This window comes from Columba livia, chromosome 2 (genome assembly GCF_036013475.1).
Source record: "Columba livia isolate bColLiv1 breed racing homer chromosome 2, bColLiv1.pat.W.v2, whole genome shotgun sequence".
Classification (NCBI taxonomy): Eukaryota; Metazoa; Chordata; class Aves; order Columbiformes; family Columbidae; genus Columba; species Columba livia.
In genome coordinates, this window is record NC_088603.1 from 148,127,440 (window position 1) to 148,153,627 (window position 26,188).

A 26,188-nucleotide genomic window follows, 5' to 3' on the forward strand; every position below is an offset into this window, starting at 1 on the left:
GAAGTACTTGGAGTCCAATGAGACAATGCACTACACCAAGGTTACCTGGCTACAGCTCAACTCAAAGCAACAGAACCTTGCAGGATTTCCTTTTGTTGTCTTCTCAAAGTTTCCTTGTAATGCCCTAGGAAATGTTTGCTTTATGTCTTTTATGTCTGGACAAGACTACTCAGTTTGTTTTTCTCCCTTAACTACAGATGTTTCTGTAAGCCCGATTCAATAACAACTAACATGCACAATTGGCAATGTGCCTTATTAAATCTCCATCATCAATGAAGATGCTTGAAGATTTTTCGCCAAAACTGGTTTGATAAATATCAGTTTGCCAAAACCTGACCTTTTGTGCTAGTGTCTCAGTTTTGACGGATTGTATGTTAAGGCAGGTTTCCTGGCTCCACGAGAGGATTTCTGGTCCAATGTACAGGAAGATACAACTGATTAGCAAACAGCCTTGTAATAAGGCAATATAATCTTAAGGCTCTAGGGCAAACACTGTTTTGAATTAGCCAGAGAAAGAATTTTAGTCTGGGTGTCCTACATTTTAAGTAAGTGCCTTCATTACCAAGCTCTTGGATATAGTCAGCTTCATTTCTCACTGTGTGTTTAGGGGTTTGTGACTTTCATGAAGGGAAAAAAAAAAAGAAAAAAGAAAAAAAGAAAGAAAAAGTAGGGTCTTGATTCCTTTCCTAACATAGAATGAGGACATTTGAAAATGATCTCAGCAATTGTAGTATCAGAAAAATGTTCCCTTCTTAGTGCTGGTCAGTGACTGAACTGGTTAAACAAATGGTTTCCTCTCTCGCACTTACCCCTCTTTATCCTTGATAAATAACAAAGAAGCCACTGTAAGTCTCAGCACTGCGGAACAGATAGCATCATTCACGTCAGTTTGGCAACATTTCCCAAAATGCCTCCTCCAAAGCTAAGTACACTCGCTTCCCACTCCTACGCTCTCTATTCTTGCTCTTACATTGACCTCCTGCTCACAAAATGGAAAGTGAAGAAAAAGATAAATAAAACAGATTTACAGTGTACAAGTCAGAGGCACAGTGCCCAACGCAAATCACAGAGGATCAAGTTTATTCCTGGTACAACTCCATCCATCTATAATCCCAGCTTTCTCTTTCCTCCCCCTCTAGCTGAGGTGTATCTGTTATTAAGGCCACATTTGAGGGTGTTAGTTAGATGACATTCTTTAGGACAGAGACCGCTATTTATTTTTGAAAAGTACTGTATACAGTTTAACAAAAAAGAAAAATGGTTTGAAAACTGGGACAGCCTGTGACCAGGCTAGAAAGGAAAAGGGAGAGGAGTGTCTGGACCCCTCTTGGGACTTTGGCCAATATTTCATCCCAGATGAAAGCTTGAAATCAAAGCCTTCCTCCAGCCCTTAAGAAAAGGTATTCACTTGTGCAGCAGTGCCACTACTTTTCCTGTCTACCAAAAGGCTGAAACATCATAGGGCTAAGGAACTCTCGTAAATAATGAGGAAAGCATCTCAAAGCTATTATCACAGGAAATACATTTTTTGCCTAGAATGGAAAGCAAACATGTGCTCTCACACACTAGGCAGTTCAAAGGCATAACTCAGCTTTTTAAGTAGCTGTCTCATTTGTTGTGTAAGGAACCAGAAGTTAACAAAATTCCTGGAAAGATTACAAATACTCATCTCCCCTTTGTTTGCTGACAGTCTGCCTCAGATGCTCTGCTGTCCCTGGCAACTGCGGTCTCCCTAAGAGAAAGCTCGAGGTTTTTCTGGAAATGATTCCACATAGATGGGTATCTGTCACAGCTCCTTCCAAAAGGATAAATAGTGGTTTTGCACGCCACCTGTTCCTCCATCCAGGAGGCCTCCTACACCTGGTATCAAAGTCCCAGCACCCAGCTGAAAACCTGACGGCCACCACACGCAGATTTGAACCAGTAGCAGCTTCCTGGGCAACCCAAACATGATGTTGTGCTGGGACTTGTGCTATACCACTGTCCTGATGTTAGCAAGGAGAAGGTGCTATGGGAGGAGGTATTGCACTCATTCAAGCTCATCCTACTCTGTGGATTCAGTCCTGAAGTCTGCCCTGCTGTACTGTGTCTACCAACATAATCTGGGTTTGGAGCAATCTGTAAGTGTAAAACCATCATTTGTGGGTTTCTGGCTCAAACACCCATTGATGACATGGACTTTTCAGTCACTGCTCTGGGAGCTATGGATACATGGCACCCAAAAGATGCGAAATGGTACCAGTGATTTCCACCCACAGCAGACTGGCAGCTCATCCACTGTCACTAACCATCTCCTTGGAGGAAAGCTTTTGTGGAAAAGTCTCTCTAGATGTTTTATGGAGCCTGCGGTACTCTTCCAGCACAAACCCAGCCACAAGTATCCTATAACTAATTAGTGCCCACTTGGTTACAATAGCAAAGTCTTTTGTCTCTTGAGTAAGTGAAAAGCTGGGCATGAAGATTCAGTGCAGAAAGGAAAAAAAAATTACAAAAGAGATATCCCCATATATTGAAGAAATTTTCCATGGAAAAAGCAGCTAAACATCTCACAGATAAGAGATAAATTGGAATAAACAGCTGTCAGTGTTAAATAAATATCCTGGATAATGTGCAGGACAGAAATAACTACAGCATTGTCGAACTCCTTTCTTCACTTTATTTAGCTGTTCTTGCATGTAGCTCCCAATTTTGCACTGCTTCAGTTAGTGGAGCATTTATTTTTGAATCAGCTGCATTTGTTAAGACTGTAACAACGAAAGGCATTTCCTGAGAAGCTGCAAGGATGAGCAGAAAGAAAGAACAACAGCTAAGGAAATACGGGACCCTAGTAGTGCTTTTTATCTTCCAAGTTCAGATTTTTGGTTTCGATGTTGACAACCGACCTACAACAGATGTCTGCTCAACTCACACAATTTTACCTGGACCAAAAGGTGAGGAATATCAGGTTGCTAATGCTAAGACTGGTACTGATAAAGGCTGATTTTTTTAAATAGAGACATGGCGGGCTTGTGGCATGGGCTGGGGATGAAAGATGTGAATTATTGCAGAAAGGAAAGTGGAACTGTGACGGGGGAAAGTAATGAAGCAAAGAGATTTGAATTTGCCTTTGTTTAATTTCAGGAACAGTGTCACATAACCTCATATAAGTTAAGAGTTGTCCTTTGGCGTCTTTCTCCCGCCACATAAAATCTCTTACTTCTCGTATTCATCACAACCAGTACAGCTAGCAGCCATAAACTGAGTGACTTCATCTAAAAGTGAGCACCTATTGTGAGCTGTTAGTGGTTCACTTTGCACCTATAGATAGGGAGGAATATGCAATATTTAAAATGACTGAACTGTCATTTTTTCCAAATGTTTATTCGTAAGCACAGCTCTGCTGCATTTGTCAGACCTGACCCAGCAGCTCCTGTTGAATTAAACAGGACCGCCACTACAGGTTTCAATGAGAACTAGATTGGCTCTGGCATGTGCAGTTCTTTTGTCTTGAAAACACTTTGCAAATATCTGAAACCAAATTTTCTGCATTAACTTACTTTTTGTGTAACACCAGTAATGCCAATGGAATTGCCTGGAGGGTGCCTCACACAAAAATTAGGTCTACGACATAGTAATCTATCTTGCAGTGACAGATCTAATATATATATTCCACACCATGGCTATTGTAGTTCGAACCATTGCTTTCTTTTCAGTAATTCATTGTATTTTCCTATAGGCTACAGGCTGAGAGAAAAAAATTGCAACTGATTTAAATTCTAAGCAGAAAAAAAAATTATCAAGTCCAAAGCACTGCTACCCATTTGTTTTTATGATGGATTATTCAAATGCATGTTGCTTAAAGGACCATTTTTAATCAGCAAGTTAATTTCTTTATGATTACAACCCAAGCTTAAACTTTTGCTGCCACAGCATAAATGCAGAGAGATGTAATGATCCCCAAGGGAGTCAGTGGGAGTTTGTTTAGTTAGCATCTGAATAATGGCAGGCTGGAGAATAGAGTTTGACAGAATTGTGTTTAACAAGTCACAAGGCTAATGAGGTGGTCTGGTGACAACACGAGAGTAGCTGGGACTCCAGCTGGTTTCTGTGGTCTAGCTTGTACAGGGAGCATTTAAAGGTTAGATATTATGGTTCTTTGCAAGCATGACACTGAGAAAGTCAGGATTTAGTCATTACCAGTCCTACTGCCTCCTGGCTGACACCAAGACACAAGCGGAGCTGGACAGTATATTGGCATGGTCCTCACTACTACCTTAAAATTAGATTACCATGCCCAAGATTCATGATTGGTAAAAGCAGTATTGAGTAAATCACTTCCAAATTACTGGCTCACATACATTTCAGGTCGTCAAATACTTTTTGCAGTCTATGTGACATGATCCTTTAGACTAATTTCAGTTCCTACCAGAACTGAGCTCATCCAGGACTGTTAAAAGTGGCTCTCAATGGCACGGGTTATTTTGACTGCCAGTCAGCTGGGCAATTAAAGACTGAGCAGGCTGGTGTGTGAACTACCCTGTTACTGCTCAGGCATCCCTTGTAGTCAAGGATGAAGCTTGCTTGACCTAATATGGCAGAAGAAAATCTGTCCTGTTGCCAGTCTTCCTCATCTACAGACTCAGAGCACACGATCCCCACACTACGATCCCACCACAGCCACAGGCAACACTTTGCTGCTCAAACTTTACCCTGACAATGGACAAGCCTCTGACTTCTGTTGCTTTAATTTTTACTACCTGTGCTGCATCCATTTGGGCTCCTTGTCCACCATTCTCCTGAAAATGGGAGACTCTGCCCAAGTTTCACCCCTTCACCTCCACCTGCTCAGCATCTTCAGCTACGGTAGGACACAGTGGTGCTCCCACAAGACGGAGGTGCTGAGCTCACACAGAACATGGACCAACTTTTTCCACCACCACAGGCCAGATTCCTCTTGTGGTAAGTTCCTCCTTCCATATGAACATGGGCATGTCTAATGGGCTCAAGCACCTAGAAGTGCAAGGAATTAAAATGTATTCAACAGCTGTTAGACTTAGAATCACAGAATAATTTAGGTTGGAAAAGACCTTTAAGATCATTGAGCTCAAATCCACCATTAAACCACATCCCTAAGTGCCACATCTACACATCTTTTAAATACCTTGAGGGATGGTGACTCAATAACTTCCTTGGGCAGTCTGTTCCAATGCTTGACAACCTTTTTAGTGAATGTTTTTTTCCTAATATCCAATTGATATTGGATATTTTCCTAATATCCAACCTTCCTACTCTGTTCCACCTCACCTATTCCAGTGCAAGGCACAATTGTTCTGTAGGCTAGGTCCAGTCTTTGGGCTACATGTGGGATGTCCTGGACCTATGCAGCGGCAATACTACTGTTCCCATGACACAGCACAATGGAGAGGAGAAAGCTGAGAGAGAAGTGAAGTTGTTTGGAGAGACTTAGAACTTATAACCCTTTGTTTCTTGCACTGTTGGAGGTTGCATTACTCACTTCATCATCCAGGCATTCAGTGTTGTTTCAGGAGCAAGCACTTGACATCTCTGCATGCTCACCTTGCAAATCACCTGTTCAAAAAGGGTTATTAGTGTTGTGAAAATAGGCCACTTCTTGTACAAGCCACATGTAACTTGCCCAGGTTAATTTGTGCAAGCCAAATTCTTCCCTTCAAAATTATACTCTTTGTTATGCTCACACTTGAGATGTCACAAGAAAAGTATGATAGGAGTGATGGGATGAAAAGGAAGGGTAATTCCAGGCTGATTATCAGCAAAGTCTTCAAACCAGTTGTGACAGTTCCACCAGCTCCCAAACACCATGAGGCAACACCAGAGGCCTTTGTGTATAACACAAAGAGCTAGAAAATACTCTGACAGAATGCAGTCTCCCAGGAACAGGAGGAATGAAGTAAAAAGCCTTCTGCACTTTCTGTTGCAAGGGTAGAAGTCAGTCTGAATTAAACTGCTCAGCACTGGAAACAGGAGTTTAAGTCTGACCTCTGGTGGTTCCGCGTCATGCAAACAAGGTGCCTTGCAACTCCCTCCATCGCTCTGCTGCCTTTCCATTGCTGGTGCAAGCAAATGAAAGTTGTCTGTTTGTAAAAAAAAATCAAAAATATGCAAAGTGATGTTCTAAATGTGCACTCCAGAAAAAGGAGAAAAAAAGAATATGAAAAGAAAAACCAAAAGCTGGCACTCCTCTGCCCATTTCCTTTTGTAGGCAATGCTCTGGTCCCTTCCCAAAAAGAGGATTCTTTTAAATGAACATACCCTTAATGAAACAACTGTCTTGTTCTGCCTTCTTGAGAAAGCTTTTGGGATACACAGCAAGCTGGCTTATAGAGCAGTTAAAAATAGAAGTGTCGAAGGCATTTTCTAGGACCCTCATTGAAATACCCTGGGAAACCAAAAAAAGAAAAAAATCTGTGCCTTGGACCAGAACAGATTTTCAGCATTTGTAACTAGTGTCTTTTGGTGTTTGACTCAAGATGCTTAGGACGAATTTGGTTGTAGCCGGAGTCCTTCAGCACAGGACCTCAGAAAACTTACATGGGCTAATACTTACCCACAGCTGAGCAACTAGGGCAATAAATGCCAAGTTCTGTACTCCATTGACTTCTTGGGCCCAAATGGAGCATAAACAGAACAATGGATTTCCCAGGGCAGCCAAGTGCTTGGCCTAGCAAAATCTGTCATGGCCCTGTCGCTTACTTTCTACCCTTTCTGGCTGAATGTTGCTGCTGCCAAGAGAGGCACCGGGTCTGTGGGGAGGCAGCTGCCATGGCAGTGAGGGAAGCACCAGCTGTTGGTCCTCGCCCTGGCCATAGCAGGAACACCAGGATCTGCTCTCCTGGGATCTGCCATCCACCAGTGTCCTTTCTCTGTCCATCCTTCTGTCCTGCTGTCACCTGCAGGCTGCCAGCTCCATGTTGTCCAACCTGCCCAGGAAGTTTTGAGTGATCTGTTGACATAGATGAGGTGAGATCTGACCTGGCCTGAGTAAATCAACAAGCAACAACACAAGGGCAGAAATAAGCAGAGGGCCCAAAATGCAGACTCCCAAACTCTCATTAAAAGCATGAGCAGGGGAAGAAGACTGGGGTGGGGGCTGGCTGTGCAGAAGCACATGGATTCCTGGGAGGTCAGTGCTTCAGAAGACTGGCTCTAGAATGTACTATCTGTCCCAGGTCCCAGCTCATTTCCTTTGAAATCCAGACACAGGACCTTCAAAGGTCTTGAATCAGATCCAGGTTGAGAAACAGGAATGAAATTAAATCTGAACAATACCGGGAGTTTCCCATAGCAATTTAGATGTAAAGCGTTTCCTTATTATTATTTCTGACAAATGATGCTTATAAACTCTATGACATTGGCTGGCTCCTCAAAATAGCATTTACTGTGGTCTCCAGTATAGCTGTCCATTCCTTAGCTTTAATTGCACTTACGCAATTCAACTCCTGGAAAATCTCAAACTCTCTCAGAAACCAGATACACTGCTATCCACATTTTCTTCTGAAAACATAAAATACCTTACCACATCCTATAGGCTTTTCAAACCTATAACTAAACTTCCCTCTTAGCGCCTCAAGTTTGATCTGAAGAGCCCTTTAATTTCAACATTATTCCATTTTTCATGTCTTTTAGAATTCCTCATTTTAGAGTACATTAAGTTCCCGCAGTTTATCAGCCTGAGCTACAAGGCATGCATGTGGGGATTTAACTACATAAATTCAGAAGATATTTGGTCTGTATTTCTTACCAATGTCAGCCTGATTCCTCACTGAAGCCACCATAATCCGTGGGTCTCTGAGATCATGTCAGAATGGCAGGGGAACAGATTGGGAAATTAAATGGGTCAGACCACGTGAAAAGAGAATCAAGAATAATTTAAACCATTTCTGTGTTACTAAAGAAATACTACATATCCCTGTCATGCGCAAAGGCAGCCTCACTGAGCCAACTGAAGGCTTGGGTCTGGCTCATGCAATGCAATAGACGAAGAGGGTATTTCTACTGAAGTCAATGGATGTTTATAAGTGGAATTCAGACAAGCAACCAAAGAATCCAGCTTATTAATGAAGATTCTATTTCACCAGGGAAGGGTCCTTGTTGTCTAATTTGGAACTGGGTGAAAAAGAACATGTCCAGGAAAATCTGTGGGAGCCCTGCTGTTCCTGCAGGACACCTGGGAGAGTGGCCACGGGTGCAGTTGCACACAACAGCTGCACTCAGCTGTCAGGTTTTCTGCCAAAAGGGGAGGCCCAACATCATCATCTTCCCCTACTGCAACCCGGTGGTCCTGCCTTCACCTTGTGCTTGGCTCGGCTGTTTACTCACCAGACTTTTCACTGAGCTGTTTCGTGAGTTGAGTCCATTCAACACAGGGTCAGATGATGCTCAGCATCAGGCAGAGGGGAGGGAGGTGTGTGGGGCAGCACTGGGAGCTGACGGGAGGAGGAAGGACAGGGAGGAGGACATCATGTCAGACAGGCAGAAGATGTCAAGAAATCCTGTCCTCACTGGCCATATATAGCTTGAAAGCAAGAATCCCCACTGCTGTGGGAAATCTGCTAACAATATAAAAGACACTGAAAGTGAAATTAGAGGAAATCTTGAGGCTTTCCATTGACGTTTCTGTGACGTGCTGGTACACTGGAAAGACAAACTGGGCTGTATTTGCTTATTTCTTTGAGTCTGCGACTCCCTCTGGTGAGAAAACCTCTCAACAGAGGTTGTGCATATGCAAGTGCTGCAGAGGTTCAACCGTGCTCAGGTTCACTGGGTGTCTCCAGGCTGCAGGGACAGTCCTGTGGCTATCTGCAAGGCATTCAGTCACTCCTGGAAGGTTCTTTAGGCTTTAGAATGATGAACATCTCCTTCCATCTTTAGTTTAACACCCAGGACAGGCAGAAATCATCCATGCTCTTCACGCTGTGTCTGTGGAGGTGGGGAGAGTCCCATCTCCGGTGGGACTATGAGCAGGAAACATGGAGTTCAGCAGAACTGTGTCACGCATGATCAGAGGGTAAAACTGTGTAACAGATTCCATATAAAGTCTTTGCAGTGGGACGTTAGCTATGCCTAGGAATGCTAAATACATCCAAGAAAAACAGTGCAAAGCATCCATGTGCATACTGAAGATTAACCATCCTTCCCTCCACAGCAAATCAGCCATGCCCTCAGGGCTCCTCAAGGACTCTTTAGCTGGTGGTGGGCTTTTTTCAGTTCAGAGTATCTGATGCAGGAGGACAACTGTGCTGTAGCCCAGCATAAGCCCTTGATGCAGGGCTGTCTGTGTAGTTGAATGTGGGTACCATAATCCCCAGGGATTACACCCTGATTCTCTAAGGACCAGGGTCAGCCCTTGATCACAAGACTTGGAGAGTCACTAAACATACGTGAAAAATTTAACCTCAAAACTTCCTCGATTCATGAATACAAACTAGATAAATTGCCTACAGAACATTCAGCAGGGAAATCTAAGTCACCTGAAGGTCAGTAAATTCTTACTAATTAAACTCTTACCAAATGTAACCTCAACATTGTATTATTTAGTGAAACTTCAGAAAAGGCAGAGCCCCTTTCAACTGCTTAAAAGTCCTGCTGATTATTAGACCTTCAAAATTTTCCCGAGCTTGTTTGTAGGAAAAGGAAGGACTGGGGTTCCCTCTCAATTATAATTAAATTTTTCTAATGGCTGCAAAAGTAATTTACTGCTTATGGCTTCTGCATTCCTTCTGTCTCACACAGTCGCAAGCTGGAAGAATTCAGTAATTTATTGATGCATGTGTTCATTTTAATAGTCTGGTATTTTAAATCTGTGGCACAGAAAAATTGAATCAGCTTGAGGGAATACTAATAAGGTTGAGAAATGGTCCTGCTTCAGCTACTGGCTCCGAGTGCTTCACCTGTGCTTCAAATGCCAGTGCAGCGCATTAGCCGACATCCTTGCAACCATAGTTTCAAGGTGACAATCTGCTAATTAGGTTAAAACTCAATCTGACACTGCCCCGAGTATAAAGTGGTGCAAAGGAGAAATTAACCTCTCGGTACAGACTACAAGCATATAAGCTCATGGATCAGAGGGGATTATTCTATTAAAAATCCTGTTGCACAAAGCACAGTAGTACAAAAATCAAAAACCGAGTCCAGAGTACTGGTAGGATCTAGATTGTTTTTCACCAAAAGAAAAGTGGCTAATATAGTGGGACAGTCTGAGAGGAAAGGGAGGGATACTTGTTATAAATTACAAACGAAGCCAACTCAACCCCTGCCCAAAACAAAGTCAACCAACCTCTCACAGTCCCTCCTACTTGGTTGCAAATTACAGGAGACCACAAGGGGGGAGCATAACCCAAGAGTTCACACTCTCGCCAAAATTTGAGATCACTGCACATAACAGCTAAAGAAGGACACAATGCATTTATAACACCATATTATGAAGCACTAGGCTTAATCCAGTCTTAGATTAACAACGAGGTGGTATCACTAATTAATATTGTTTGCTTTCACCCTTGCTTTGCAATGGCTTACCCATTCTCAGATGCAATATAGGGAGAAAAATTATTTCCCTTCCTTACAGATAGGCAAATTATCATTCTCCCCATTTTCCTAGGTAGGGAAACTAAGGCAGGGTGTGGTAGGCTGCTTTGCACCAAGATGAAACAGGTGATAGATCTTCCCTCTCCTTTGGGATTTTCGAGGGCTTTATCAAAAATTGGGACTACACAAAGTGTTAGCAATAAAAATTGAGACACTGCCTAATCTCTCAAAATGTCCAGAACAAACTTTCCCACACCTTTTACCCCTTTCATCTGCCAGTTCACAGTCTGATGGCCCATACAGGGCAACCAAGCTCCATCTCCAGAAGCTCCATCTGTGAAAAGCTTGCTCCAAGGTCTCCAAGAAAAAGCCACTGCAGCTTTTAGTGGCTCAAAATGTTGAAACTGAGACTGGAAAAATACATCTCTGGGAAGTAACCACAGCTTCTTCACTTGTATATTGACTTTCTCCCCTGTGCGCAGTTCCTAAGATTAACTGTCTAGGCAATGTTTCTTACCAAAAAAAAAAGAAAGGCATATTTCTTGCACCAAGGTTTTCCTTGTGCAGCAAACAACAGTCTCTCTAGAGCCTTCAACCCAACACTGCAGCCTGCAAGGCATAGGGAATGTCAGAGGGGATGAGGACTGCCAGGGTGACAAGCCCTGGTCTGAAGGTCAGCAGGAACCTGGTTTGCTCTCCTGCATGACACAGGCCAAAGATCAGCAGTTTCTGTATGAGACCCAGAGTTGTGGCGTATCTTAGGCAAAGGAATTCATTGCACAGGGAAAGGCTGGACATGAAAAACCTCCTACGTCTCCCTCCCCTGCCAGAGAGTGTGGTCCATTTGTTAAATATCCCCATGTTGCATTTCCAGTCTGGGTTCATCCAGCTTTTCCATCCTTTGAATCACACCTTGCTTCCTTCTATTATCACACATTTATCCTGCTGTACAGGTTTGCAGAACGTGATCAGATCAGCTCTTAACCTTCTCCCGGAGTTTCATTTCACAAGCCCTTTGACAGCCTCCGGGAATCTTTTCTAAATTGCTGAACTACTGAGAAGTGACTTCTATGCCTTTCTCAAGGGTTTCATGGGTGGGTTTGGAAAGGACAATTTCTTGGTTTCTCAGTTGTAAATGTTGTTAGCACTGAGGTCAACAGCAAAATTAAACCATTCGTTCTCTGGCTCTGCTGTTTGATGATCAGTGGACAGGAACCCAGTATAAACAGGCATCTTTCCATCAGCTCCAGGCTCAGACCCACAGCTTCAGCTGGATATTTAAGGATCTTGGCTTTTGGAAGTATGTACTTTTCAACTATTTTTAAGAACCAGTGAAAACAGAGATGTTTAAAATTTCTATTGCTGACTGCTTGTAGTCTTTTCCCTTCCTACTTTGTTCTGTCGTAGCTGGTGTTAAAAACAAACAAAGCACCTGAGTGAGCCATAACACACCCCACGTCATGCTTCCTTCTTGTTCATCCCTCCAGCAAATGCTTCTTCCCTCTAACACAGACTGAAGTTCAGCCCTTTATCTTCCTCAGCTTGGACCACTGACTACCCCCCAGGGGGCATCCTGACCAACGGGGTGAGTCTGCTCCCCACAGAGAGCCCCAACACTGAAGGTATTTTTGGCATACAGAGACAGACACAGCCCAGTCTGACATGGAAAGGAGCCAAATAGGTAATACTATACTACATTTTATATGCTGCAATGAATATGCACCACTTCTCATGTCACATCACCCCACAGAACAGCCCATAACATGCAACCTGTGGCTACAGAAGTAGGAGAAGGTAAATCAGGAATGAGTGGGCAGTATTTTTCAGAAAATGAGACCCAAAGAAATGATGAGTCTGAAAGCAACCGTGGGAAACTACTTTCCCCTCAGCACATAATTACATTATTGATCTCTTTGCCAGAGGATATTATGGAGGTCAAAACTACAAATGCATTTAATAGGCACAAGAGGTGCAGGGAAGAATCACTGGGGACTGTCTATGGGTGGTCTGGTTGCAGTGCTTGGCTCAGGTAAGCCTTGAATCCACTGCTTGTGAGAGGCTGGAAGAACAGTCCTGGGGAACAGTCACCCTCAGCACCCCCAGTTCCCTCAATACCCTCTGTCAGACCTGGCAGCACCATCCTCAGTGAGACAGCTTATTGGTCTTGTCTCTAAATGCTGTTCTTCTCACTTCTCTTTTGCTGACATGCAGACAGACTTTAGAATCATAGAATCATAGAACAGTTTAGGTTGGAAGGAACCTTCAAAGGTCATCTAATCCAAGCCCCTGCCATGAGCAGGGACATCTTCAACCAGATCAGGCTACTCAGAGCCCCGTCCAGCCTGGCCTTGAATGTCTCCAGGGATGGGGCATCTACCACCTCTCTGGGCAACCTGGGCCAGTGTTTCACCACACTCATTGTAAAAAATTTCTTCCTTATGTCTAGCCTGAATCTCCCCTCCTTTAGTTTAAAACCATCACACCTTGTCCTGTCATAAGAAGCCCTGCTAAAATGTCCGTCCCCATCTTTGTTATACACCCTCTCTAAGTGCTGAAAGGCTGCAATAAGGTCTCCCTGGAGCCTTCTCTTCTCCAGGCTGAACAGCCCCAACTCCCTCAGTCTGTCCTCACAGCAGAGCTGTTCAGCCCTCTGACCATTTCTGTGGCTCCTCTGGCCCCTCTCCAGCAGGTCCATGTCTGTCCTGTGCTGAGGGCTCCAGAGCTGGACACAGGACTCCAGGTGGGGTTTCTGTAGGCTGAACTGCCACCTCTTCTCCCCATCCAGGAGGGACGGGCACAGGCACAAGAGCTTGGCCAAGAGACTGTGGCACTGTTTCCCCAGGGGGACAAGGCTTATTGCAGACCAGAGCAGGAGACAGGGGGAGAGGCTTGGCTACCATATCCAGTGCAGGTCGTTTGGTGCACGAGTTGCCTTTTCCACTAGTAGTTACCTAAAAAAAAAAAAAAAAAATACATATTTTTTCTTGGGATTTCACCCAAAAGACATTACGAGAATTAAAAGATGCAAAAATCAACTGTAGTTGTGCCTCAAATATCCTGCATAATGTCAAGTGAAACTGTATGCTACTTAAGGAAGGAGATAGCATTTCTTTCCTATTAGTTGCTGTCTTGTTCCTTCACACTATAAGCTGCTCAATGACTGTCTCTTACAACAGTACTTATACAGAACTAAACAGAAACCTGTGTAACAGGGTCTTGATCTCATTTGAAGACTTCTCTGCACTACTGTAACAAATGCAATGAGTTTACCTCTTATAGATACTCTGTGTGTGACATTTCCAAAACAAAGCATTGGAGTAATTGCAAAACACATTTGTAATACCAAGATATAAATGTTACCTGTCAAAAACTGAAGGCAAGACTTCTGCCATACTAAGTGCTACAGTCTACATTAAGATCTATTTCAAGGTATTTACATTCCTCCCATTCCAAGAGCATCTGCATACCTTGAACACAGAGTCACTATGAGCAGAGTCACTAGGAACAATTAATAAATTCTGATTGCCTCCCCTGGCAGTTCTCCCATGTGTGCACAGGTTTCCTAACAGAGAAAGACTGTATTATTTATCTGCTTTATGGCTTAATAGGGCTTGAGGGATAGGGACATAAGTTGATGTTACATAATTCTCATGCTGAAACAGCACCTCTGAAAGGGAAGTTTTTTAGCTCTTCCTAATGATGGTCAGATTCATCAGCTCTTCTCTGGAAATTTAACCTGTGGCTACTGTACCTTCAAAGTGAAATAAAAAATAATCAGTAGGAAAAAAAAAACAACAACTGTGAACTTTACTGTATCAGGATGTATAGCTGCACTTACTGTACTGAGAGAAATGTACCATGATGCTTTATTTTCTGTTTTTTGCAAGGAGATGAAGGTGGAAAAGGAGATAGAGGAGAAGTGGGCAAACAAGGGAAGGTTGGACCAAAAGGACCAAAAGGTATTTATTGCAGTTTGTTGGCTAGTACTGGTATATGAATACCATTGTACAACTGTACTGGTGTATAAGATCAGTGATGTTTAATGCTTTTCATTCCTGTTGCACCAGTTGGTTTCACAATCCTGTTAAACATTAATCAGCGAATGTAATGCTTGGAGAGGTTGGAGCAATTCCTACTGATACATAAGACATCTACATAGGGCTATAAATGTAAACAGTCATGTAATAAAGCAGTACACTTAGGGCTGCTCTCCCAAGTGGCTGTCATAAGTGAGATCCAGAAGACCCAGATAATACTTATAAACATTACTCAGCTCATATGTATAATCAGAAAGATTACTGTTCTCCTACTGAAATGATCCCTTAGTTGAAACTGAATTTTGAGAGTTATTTCCCAGTAGTACACCTGGATGCTCAACAAAATTTGATCTCAGATGTCCCTGTTTTGCAGAAAAACAGAGTCATACACCAAGAAACAAAGTTCCCCTGATCAAACAGCATCTGAGCTGAGAGCAACGAGCTGCAGGTGTCTCTGTTAAACATCTCCTATATCCACACAGGGAGCTGGGCAGTGCACTTGTAGGCACCAGATGCGATGGGGTCAGCCTTGGCTGTATACTGTAACTCAAAAGCTTAATTCATCATCAGAGTTTAATGATAATGCATAACCATGGTCTTTCTTCCTTGAAAGTGTTTTAAGACTAATCAGGAAAGTTTTGATTTTTATAGAAACTTTAAAATCACCTTCTTATTGGTGTAATAAAAAAAATCTTCCCCCTTTTTAAATTGATTCATATGACTTGGACTCTTACCTCTAAAAGAGGATGAGGTAAGATACAGGGAATTAGGTAACCAACCATTTATAAAGCATCTTAGTGGTGTTAAATTCAGTGTGTGAACTAAGACTCTCTAAATTGGTTTGTCATTGGGCAGCTATTTTACAACTTAAACTATTAACCAATTAAAAGGCATTGGTTATTTTAGTGCTCTGAGAACTGGGAAAGCACATGCTGCAAAATTAGTAGTTCCCTATTTGCAGTCCTGCCTTGAGAAGGATTTCCACCAAAGCTGTGAGGACTTTACCTCAAGAAAGAAAGAAGGAAAGAAGGAAAGGCTTTTGTCTGGGCTGGAGGAAAACAAAATCAAAACCAAACCAAACCAAAACACACACACAAAAAAAAAAAAAAAAAAAAAAAAAAAAAAGCAAAACAAATAAACCAAAATAATCCCCAACAAGAACAAAAAAAACAACCAAAACCAACCAATCAACAAAACCTGCTGTTTGCCTGGTTGGGATGTGAAGTAAAATCAATACCTAAGTACTCACTAGCAGTTTTAGTTGGTATTTTCTGTAAGAAAACATGACATTTCTGGGCATTTGAACAAGCAGTTCTGCTAAGGTGCCTTGCAATGTGCTATTGTATCCACTTTTGGCTTTGCCGAATGTGCAGACCAGACACACTCAGGAAAAACAGCAGCAGTAGAAACAAATGCCTTAGGAAAGAAATGACAGAAACCATCCATACTCTTTTCATTTCTTTTCTTAGGAAACAAAGGATCTGTGGGGGATGTCGGTGACCAGGGAATGCTTGGGAAAGTTGGTCCAATTGGTGGAAAGGGTAAGCTCTGGTCTGGGAATTTTCTTGTGTTCTGCATTGTTGGTTTTTTTTTTTTCCTCAAGGTAAATATGTGTTTTGTGAGAGTTCCAGGTATGGAGTAATATCAAATAACAGCTGTGACCAGTGCTCTCCAAGTAAAGTTATGCATAAAGATTGGTGATGAGAGCTAAGTGAAACATTTGTTTTATTTCCCACATGCAATATATCAGAGTTCCTTGCCTAAAATCATTTGCTTTATGAGTTAAGAAGCCAACACTCTTCAATGATAAAAGACAAAGGGAGAAATCTGGCCCTCGTGAAGTAAATCCTGCAAGATCTCTACAAGAGAAAGCCAAATTTGTGCCTCTGCTTTGGATGCTGAAGGTCAAAGTCAATATTCTGCTGCTGCTCAGGATGCTACAACTTGCCCCCTGCACTGCCGGGGGAGAGGTGAGCAAGCGATGCCTGAGAAAGCTTGGTCAGGAAAGGATTTTAAGAGTTTTAAGAAAGCAGTCAAGTAACCAGGGACAACTACTCCTTGCCACTCATGGTAGACTACAAGTCTACCTGGACAATAATTTCATGAAATGATGCTCTGGTTACCTGAGAAGAGGCTTAGACATTCCTTTCTGGTATTCCTAAAAAGCTGCCTCAGAAGGAATATCACTTCTGTCACAAGAAGAACTGCCTCGAAAGCTGAGCAGGGACTCCAGCCTCCCCAGGGGAGCTCTCTGGTCTCCAGTCAGCACATCAACCCAGGCACGTGGGTTAGTGGGTGGAACGATCTCCCCTGGGAGCTTCTCAAGCCAGTGTGTTTTAATAAGCCTTTGGTGGCCTCCAGCCAACCCCAGTACCAGAGAAGAACAAAAGAATTTGGCCCCAGGGATGAATTTTCAGAAGTACCTAGACAAATGAAAATGCAGATAGATATCCCAGAAGTCTTCAGTCAGCAAAGGAGAATCGAATTTAAGAATCCCACAAATTGCTTATCTTCATCTGCAAGTAAACCAATGCTTCGGGCCTTTAAATCAACTGCTCTCTCTCAACCTGAATGTAGAATTTATTGTCCCCTTCTAGTTTTTCTCATTTTCTTTATTTATTTGCAGAAGCAAAGGTCATTAAATCACTGTTTAAATCTACCATTAAACGTTCAAGTTCTTGAGGAAGCAACCCTGAAATTTCAGCTTGTAAGTGCGCATTGCCAAGCAATGCTAATTAAAATGACAGCCAACTCCTAATTTCTTTTAAAAATCACAACCATCTAAAGCAAAAGCATATCAAAGCATGGCGATCAACAAGGCAGAGCAAGCATTACTGGTTTTTTGACTCCTGAAGGTTTTAATTCATATGAGAAGAGCTGACATGAATTTCAGCTGTTCCTGATCTAAATTACAGCTGAGATTTTTTAAAAAGCTGGTTACCTCCACTTACATAGCAGCACAGCATTTGGAGAAGCATTTCTATCATGATTTACAGAAGAAGAGGAAAGCAGTTGGATGAAAATAAATCACAGTTCTGTGAACTATATTTGAAATGAAATGCTGCTCCTTGCTGAACTCATGTTGTGCAGGAGTCAACTGCTGCTCACACGTGTAACCTGTTGCACACATGAATTCAGCGGCTTTGTGCACATCAGCCTCATCCTGTGCCTCATCCCAACATGGGGCTACTGAACCCAGGGAAGGGCTCTGTCCTGCAAGGCAATGAGAAAACCCAGGTCCCGCCTCCTGCAGGTTTTTTGAGTCCTTTCAGCTTCTCAGGATCATTGTGCAGTTTATATTTAAAGTAAGTGGTACCAGGAACCTGCAGCACACAAGATGCCTGTGTTATCAGCGAGTTAGCTATTAAAGGGTTCTCCTTATTTCCGTGTGCCAGAATTAATCATGGTTTGTTTGACTTGGCACATCTGCCAGTTCAGTACATCAGGGCTTCCTATCAGAAGCACACCATTAATATATTATTAAACAGCTTTTTAAAATATGCTCCCCTGACATGTCTAAAATCTGAGAATATATTTTCCTCTTTATTCAGGTGACAAAGGAGCCAAAGGCTTATCGGGGGTGTCTGGAAAAAAAGGGAAAGCAGGTATGCTATGTATCTTTTTCTGCAGAATATCTTTGATGTAAGGGTTGGCTTGTCTGGAGTTGTACAAAATTTTGAGGCCCCTGGACAAACTTGACAATAGGTGGAATGAACAGGAAGAGACTGAAAAGGCTTTATTCAGCAAAATGAAGGCTGCATAGGGCATGACTGATGGCTATGAATATACCAATATACACAAAATATGGAAAAGATTTACCTAAATTAATGGGTAATGTTTGATATTATCCAAACTAACACATAAACAGGCCAGGAGTGGACCTTTAAGAATTTCCTAGAAGGAGCATAAGGACAAAACACATTAGTGTTTTAGATAAAGCACAATCTGTTGTCAAATTAATGCAACGCATCTGCTTACAGAAGAATTTGGATCTGATGACCCAGAAGGTTGTTCACAGTCCTAATAACCTTGACCGTTTTCCCACCTTGAATGCACAGCTGTGTTCATTTTTAGAAGATTTCATATGTGATCCCAGTTTGGTTTTTAATGGGAAACCATCAGCAACAAATTGTCTTCCTGAGAATGACAGAAGAATAAAAAAACCCTACGCCAAGCCAAATTTCAGTTTACAAACAAAAATATAACTGAGACTTCAGTGCTTGAAGTTATTGATTATTGGAGTTGGTATCAACTATTTCTGCTGTATCACAGCTGCATGCAGCAGTTCACTAACACAGTCCTTCCATCAAAGTTTTGCCTGTTCCACCTCTTTGCATACGCACAAAGCTCCTTCACTGAGAAAACAACAGGTCCCCAGTTCATGGAGGGTCTTGTTTCTATTAGAGGGCCAAGGAACCAGAGCTGTCTGTGGATACAGAGGTAGACCTTCTGGCATTCAGATGTAATGCTGTAGTGATCACCATGACAAGCAATATCTATGTAACTAGATGGAATTGATTATGAGATGGGCAGACGATGTGCAAATCCTGCCCTGATATGGGTGGAAAGAAGACGGCAAATTCTTCTATCCATGTTTTTAAAAGAATGGGTCCTTAAGCCAGTTAGTAAGGGAGGGTACAGAGCCAAAATATCAAGTGCTTTGACCAACAGAAGCACGGCCAGGGGGACAGGGTGAGACTGGCTCTCCGTGAGTGGAGGCCAAGTCTTCACAAGGTTTGGAAATGGGCTACAGCCAACTCTCCACACACACAAATGCTTCTAAACAGATAAATCCTCTGTCCTTTGTATTGCATCAGGCACGGTCTGTGACTGTGGAAGATACCGCAGAGTTGTTGGACAACTGAATATCAATGTTGCTCGTCTTAACACATCCATCAAGTTTCTAAAGAATGGTAAGGATCCTTATGTATTTGGTGTGATTTATCTGGCTCCTGTAACAGTTATCATTGCTATTATTCTACCATTGCTGCTCTGTGGAAGCATCCAGGTAACAGGAGAGTTCACTGTGTGAGGCACTCTAGAACATAGAGAAAGGAGATGGTCTTACACCTGTAAGAACATAAGCAGCAGATGAATAAAAGCAAACACAACATGGAAAGAATCATGAAGAGCACAAGACAGAGGTTGCTAACTGGGCTGTCAGTCTGCTCAGGCTCTGCAGCCACTCGATGGAAGGAAAACGCTTGTGTCAATCTACTCCAGAGAGGCAGGAAAAGCAATAGGAAACTCTTGATCTTTCTGCCGCATGGGAAGGCTGCAGGCACCATACTCCGAGTGCTCCCCTCAGTGCAAGCATCCTTTTCCTGTAACAAGGCACTGACACCCAAAGACATGGGCTACAATTAGCCACGTGTTCAGACAGCATTGTCAGGGGGACAGTGCAAACTGCCCCCTCTGAAAGGAAGGAAAAACATTTACCAGCAGAGATTTTGACAATGTTCCACAGTCTCTACCAGTAAATTAAATGGCTGGGACTGTGGGCAACTGGTACTGAACACCCTTCATCTATATTATTAAATCCTGCAAAACAGAATGTCATATTACCAGGAATGTCCCTCAACTGACTCCTAAACTGTGCCTGGGGGTAACTCCTGAATTGTCTGAGAAAGTGTTAGCTGCCCCAGGCCAAGGCTCTGCTCTGGACTATTCCACCTTCCTGCTGCCCAGGCACCTTCCTCCCTGCTGCTGGATTCACCAGGACACACACTGCCTGAGAAGTTTGCCTTTTAAAGCTGTTGAGCCACCAGAGCTTCATTCCCAGTCAATGTCACTTAGTGGCTACAGCAGCTCTGACTATCATGCTGTATTTGAATATCTGATTTTAGCATTCACATTGACCTTCCTCTACACGGAAAGGGCCCTAAAAACTCTCTATACCCCTGTGTTTCCATCCCAGGGCACTCTTTCACAATCTATATCCAAAAACATGCAAAGCAACAGGAGTGATCCAGAGTTAAGACAGTGCTATTTGACCTTCTAGCATGCCTTGATTTAATTAGTACTAGCTATTAGCGAAGCAAAACTTGAATGTCACAGGAGACCTGCCAATCAGGACTGGATAACTCTTGTCCTAACCTGGGCAAGATGCTTGTCAGTCCCATTAGGAGCATTAGTCTCTGATCATGTCCTCATTGTTCATCAAAAATTCAGTGGTGGGGATACCTTTCCTCTCTCCCCTTTACTAATTCTAATGTAAAAATAATCTCTCTGTCATACTGGAACAGAAGCACCTTTAATACCTGACCTGTCATTAAACAATTTTTTTCTCCCTTAAAGTTATAGCAGGTATCAGGGAGACAGATGAGAAATTCTATTACATCGTGAAAGAAGAGAAGAATTACAGGGAAGCATTGCTCCACTGCAGGGACAGAGGAGGAACACTGGCCATGCCTAAAGATGAAGCAACCAATGCTCTGATTGCTGACTACATTTCCAGCAGTGGCCTCTTCCGAGCTTTCATTGGGCTGAACGACATGGAAAAAGAAGGACAGTTTGTGTATGCAGACACCAGCCCACTGCAGAACTACAGTAACTGGAAGGACGGGGAGCCTCATGACCCGGCAGGCCACGAGGACTGTGTGGAAATGCTCAGCACGGGAGAATGGAACGACTCCGAGTGCCAAGTCACCATCTACTTTGTCTGTGAATTTCTCAAGAAGAGGAAATAGAAGTGTCACAGAACGTGCCTGGCACCTGCTGTCCGTACAATAACTCCTCCTCACTCATCCACTGTGGGAAGAGCAGACAACCAGGGACAGGGCCCAATCCAGCCTGCACCTCACTGAGCTACGCAAGAGCAACTACTGATAACATGGCAGTGACCATAAAGTCAACACAAGTCTGCAGGGGGAGTTCAGCCAGGCGTGAATTTTTATTCCATTTCTATGTGTAGTTTAGAGTGGGCATTTGTATGTGTAATGTAGGGGCAAATCTAGAGCATGCACAGATGATTATGATTTCATTAATGCCAGAAATAGTAAACTCACGGGTATACTAATTACTGATGTGCTTCACAAAGTCCACAGATGGAAGGAGTGGGAGTTTTATTCATCTTTGACCCGCACAAGACGTCCCGGTAATTTTCGTGGTGACTTCAGAGCTGGAAGAACAGATTTGCAGTTTCTCTTTTAAAAGCCCTTCTTTTGTTAGAATCATAGAATAATTTAAGTTGTAGGGGATCCCTGGAAGTCAACTGGTTGGATCTTCTATGCAAAGCAGAGCCAACTTCAAACTTGGATTAGAAGATGTTATACTCTCCTTCATTTGGCTGTGCAATTATATTGTCTGATATGCAGGGGAGAACTCATTTCTTCTTCCAACTTCATTGTCCATCAGGCTGGTTTGAGGTGCAAGGAATTAACGCAGCAACAGCACTTCCACATGCAAGCCTGCACAGCTTGTAGGCAACTTGAGAAGAGCACCATCATTGTAGGCTGTAAACAGGCACATGTAGTATCAGCTACCCAATGTGCATTGCTGGTTTAACAGGTGATTCCAAGACCCTGTGAACTCTCTAACTCAGTAGCCAGTGACATTTGATGACTAATCTAAAATCACGTGTGCCTTTGAGACACAAGAAGCAGCTACAGAAGAGGCTTTATCCGCAAGAACCCAGATGCAGGTCCAGTTGGTCAACTTGGTCGTGCGGTTCAGTGGGACTCTGCACAATTGCTCAGCAGTAAGCGTGATGGCTTTGCTGTCAGCATGCCCAGAATGGGTCACATTTTCATATCTTCATTCTGAAGGAGGTCTTTTCTTTAGACACAGCAACCATTTTCCCTTCAGAAGTGAGCCTGGTTTTAGTCGTGGGTTATCTTTCCTCACAGCAGGAGATGTCAAGAGAAATGCCGGGGTCCCTGCAATGAAGGTCTATAGATTTTCTTTCCCACTTGACACTAACAATGAAGGAATGATATAAGGGGGCGAAGGAGAATGCTAGACACCAGGCACAGTGCAGCAGATGTACCCTGCAGGTCACCCTGAGCACCAGTTGCACGTAGTCTTCCTCTAGGTATATGAAGAGCTGGACCTGCCATTTGCAATGCAAAGGGTTAGCTCCAAGTCTCCCTTCCACTGCTGTGTACAGCAAGGCAACTAGGCAACAGTCATATTTCCCCAGCCTCACCCTCGACAGGAAAATCCTCCAAACCATTTAGCTCGTTGTTAGTTTGACTCCAATCTCATCTCTGAGCAATGACCACCGCAGGAACAGCCCAGGACATCCTGTGACTCAGAACCACTCTTGTAATCCAGTTTCTCTGCTACTTGTTCCTCCAGAAAACCACTTGTTGCTACAAGCAGCAAATTATCTGTGTTGCTACACAGGCTCCAGAAAACTATTCACACCTGTGAATGAAGGAGTGGGACCACATTTCTTTTCATTGGTGCCTTACCATGCTATGAGAGTATTTGGGCAAACAGGTTCACTTAGCACAACATAACTCATGCCAAATTGTTCCCTTCCTGGGAATCTATATTCCCCAAAATTCAGCAGAATTACACTTCTTAGTAATAAACTCATTAAGCTAAACACTTTGGTTTTAGAATCGTTAATAGGTAATAATAAAGAATTAATGACTAATTCAAGGCTAAGAAGTTTCTCAAAGAAAAGTAATGTATTTTAGAAGTTCAAGCTGTGAGCCTCACTCAGAGCACATCAGTTCTTACTGGTCATGCAGAATTGGCACAGCAACATCACTGTGGGAGGCACAATCAGACTGATATCCTCTCCACACCTCATCTTTACTTCTGACCAAAAAAATTACCAAAACATGCTTGTTAGACTGGAGGTCCAAATTCTGGAATCCTCTGGCCATACTGAGACCACTGGCTGACAAAATCCAGAGATGTCCTTGATGCTACAGTCATCATGAATGGGCCACCTTCCTGTTCTTTAGAAGGAAACTCAGCTGGGAGAAGGTGAAAGGGGAACAATACTTTGCTGCAGGATCAAGCTCACAGATTGGACTAGGCACGCTTCTTCAAATACAAAATCAGGGAATACATGTCTAAATTGAAACTCTGGTCTTTTTTAAGAGACCATGGGTTTAAGTAATCCTGGAGCATGCTCCATGTACAGGAAGGAATGACTGTCACAGTCTCTGGCTGCATAGATGAGGGAAACGAGTGAGGAAGCTGTGATGGGTTTCTGCAATGGAAAGGCTGGAACTGCCCAGTTCCTCCATCCTCTTCCCCTCCTACCTCTCAAGTTTCATCCTTTCTTAAATAGAGAAAATAAACAAAACCAACCCTTTTACCCACTGTAATACTGGGCAGGGCTGTACCAGTTGAAACAAGTAGACTGGGGTGGCCGGTCCTTTGCTAACTACAGCAGAGGGACAGCAGAGGAGCACAGCACAGACGTTCAAATTAGCCGGGCAGAAGTGTGGTCAAGTGCTTATGCAACCCATTCCTACAGCACGAGGCCCCAGTTAATAAATTTTGCCAAGAAGCCTAACTCACAGGCCAAGACAAATAAAAAAGGCTTTCCCATACAGGAAACCTGGCAGGTAGGTGCATACAGCTCTGCACTATGCCATGCAGATGGAAGCTTGAGCCTGCACTAACTCAAATATTATAGCTGTGTTTTGCAGAAAAAAATATTCTTGTTATAATTAAGAATTTGGGCTTATATCACAGGTTTCACTGCTAGCCAATGGAAATTCACTGTGGCGGGTAAAGTACCTCAGGTTTCTACACAAAGGCGATGGAGCCAGGAGCACAGGAAATGGTGTCTGACTATTCAGGATTTATGGTCTGTTAGAGCTCAGCCCCTAAACCACTTTACCCAATCCCAATATTATGTTTTTCCCATGATTTTCTTTTCACTATTTCCAGTCGGAATGTTTCTTGTTTCAACTTGCACCCGCTGTTTATTGTCCACCCACCCATCACCACTGTGAAGAGCCTGGCTTGGTTCTCCTGAAGACACCTTACAGGTCCTGGCAGTTTGCTATAAGGTCCACCTGAAGCTATCTCTTCTCCAGGCTCAACAAATTGGGTTCCCTTAGCTCCTCCTCACACAGCTCCAGCTCCAAACATCTTGAGGGCCCTCAGTTGAACTTGGCTCCATTTTTTCAATGCCTTTCCTGCACTGGGGGTCTGAGAAGGACACAGGGTCTAGATGTGGTCTAGCAGGTGCTGAGCAGGAAGATAATCCCTTCCCTCAAGCTCCCAGCTGCACTCCCTCTAGCACAGCCCAGGATGCCATTAGCCACCTTTGCCGCCGGGGCACAGTCCTGATGCACGGGCAGTGTGCTGTCTGCCAGGACTCCCCAGGACCTTCTCACCAAAGACAGACAGTTCCAGTCTGTGTCAGTGCAAGGCCTTGGCATTCCCAGACAAAGGAAACTTTGCATTTGTCCTTGCTGAATTTCAAAACATTCCTGCTGGCCCATTATTTCTCCAGCCTGCCCAGGTCCCTCTGTATGGCAGCCCTGCCTACCAGTGTATCCACTGTTCTCTCCAGTTTGGTGTTATCTGCAAACCTGATGGAAGTGGACTTCATCACCTCCTCCAGGTAATAGATAAAGATGTTAAACTGGACAGTTCCAGTATATAAGACCCCTGTAGCACTCTATTTGTCCTCGGGTTAGTGTACAACCCAACTCATCCAATTTTTACTTATCTGGTTGTCCACCCATCCAAACCATAACATCCTAACTCAGATGTAAGAATGCTGTTGGAGACCGTGTCAAAAACCTTGCTAAAGTTGACATAAGTGACATCCACTGTTCTCGTCCCCATCCACAAATCCAGTAATTTTATCACAGAACACAATCAGGCTGGTCAGGCATGATTTACCCACAGTAGATGTATGCTAATTTTTCCAAATCAGCTTCTCCTCCTTCATATGCCCAGAAATGTGCTCCAAGAGGACCTATGCCAATAAATTCCATGGAAACCAAAGTGATACTGGTCAGCTTATAGTCCCCTAGACTGTCTATTTGGCCTTTTTGAAGGCTGCAACTTTCACCTATTTCTGGTCATTAGGAACCTTCCATGATCTCCATAACATGATCTCCATAACCTTTCAAAGGTGATAGAGTGGCCTTGCAGAGACATCAACCAGTTCTCTCAGCACCTTGGATGTGGTCTGTCTGGTCCCATGGAGCTTTCCAGTCAAACTCTCTCAGATAATCTCTGACTCTCTCTACTGCAGGTAGTTTTCTTTGAACCCTAGCTCTCAGCACAGAGGAATGGGAAGGCTTGTTGGTCAAGAAGGCAAAGAAACCACCAAACACCTCAGCTTTATCTAACTCACCTCCTCTATTCAGCAATGGTCCCATGTTTTCCTTGCATGGCCTTTTTATAGTAAGATACCAATGGATGCTCTTCTTGTTATGCTTCCCATGGAAATCTCTGCTGCATTTCAGCTTTGGATCTCCTGAGGTTTTGTCGCAGAGGCACACAAGAAACAATCCAGGCAGATGACAATCTCCAAACAGAATTTATTTTTCCTCTTCCAACCAAAATCATTTAACTGGTGATAAATCAAGAACAAAATGTGTTCTTAATCAAAATTATGCTCCAACAAACATTTAGTAAACCACAGATACCAAGGGTAACCCAGTTACTACACAGCTGAC

At 43.2% G+C, this 26,188-nt stretch overlaps 1 protein-coding gene across 2 annotated transcripts; it reads left to right on the top strand.

Annotated features, from left to right (window-relative positions):
* The first annotated feature begins 1,690 nt into the window (after positions 1-1,690).
* Positions 1,691-23,181, top strand: COLEC10 (collectin subfamily member 10). Of its 2 annotated transcripts, XM_065054312.1 has the most exons (7): positions 2,589-2,930; positions 4,617-4,938; positions 14,430-14,501; positions 16,049-16,120; positions 18,131-18,184; positions 19,397-19,492; positions 20,877-23,181. In XM_065054312.1, exons 1-7 carry the CDS (start codon positions 2,868-2,870, stop codon positions 21,266-21,268), a joined length of 1,071 nt encoding a protein of 356 aa, XP_064910384.1. In that variant the 5' UTR covers positions 2,589-2,867; the 3' UTR covers positions 21,269-23,181. The 2 variants fall into 2 exon arrangements, with proteins under 2 accessions (XP_005507325.1, XP_064910384.1); XM_005507268.4 differs by lacking the exon at positions 4,617-4,938 and having other exon boundaries at positions 1,691-2,930.
* Positions 23,182-26,188: the final 3,007 nt, after the last annotated feature.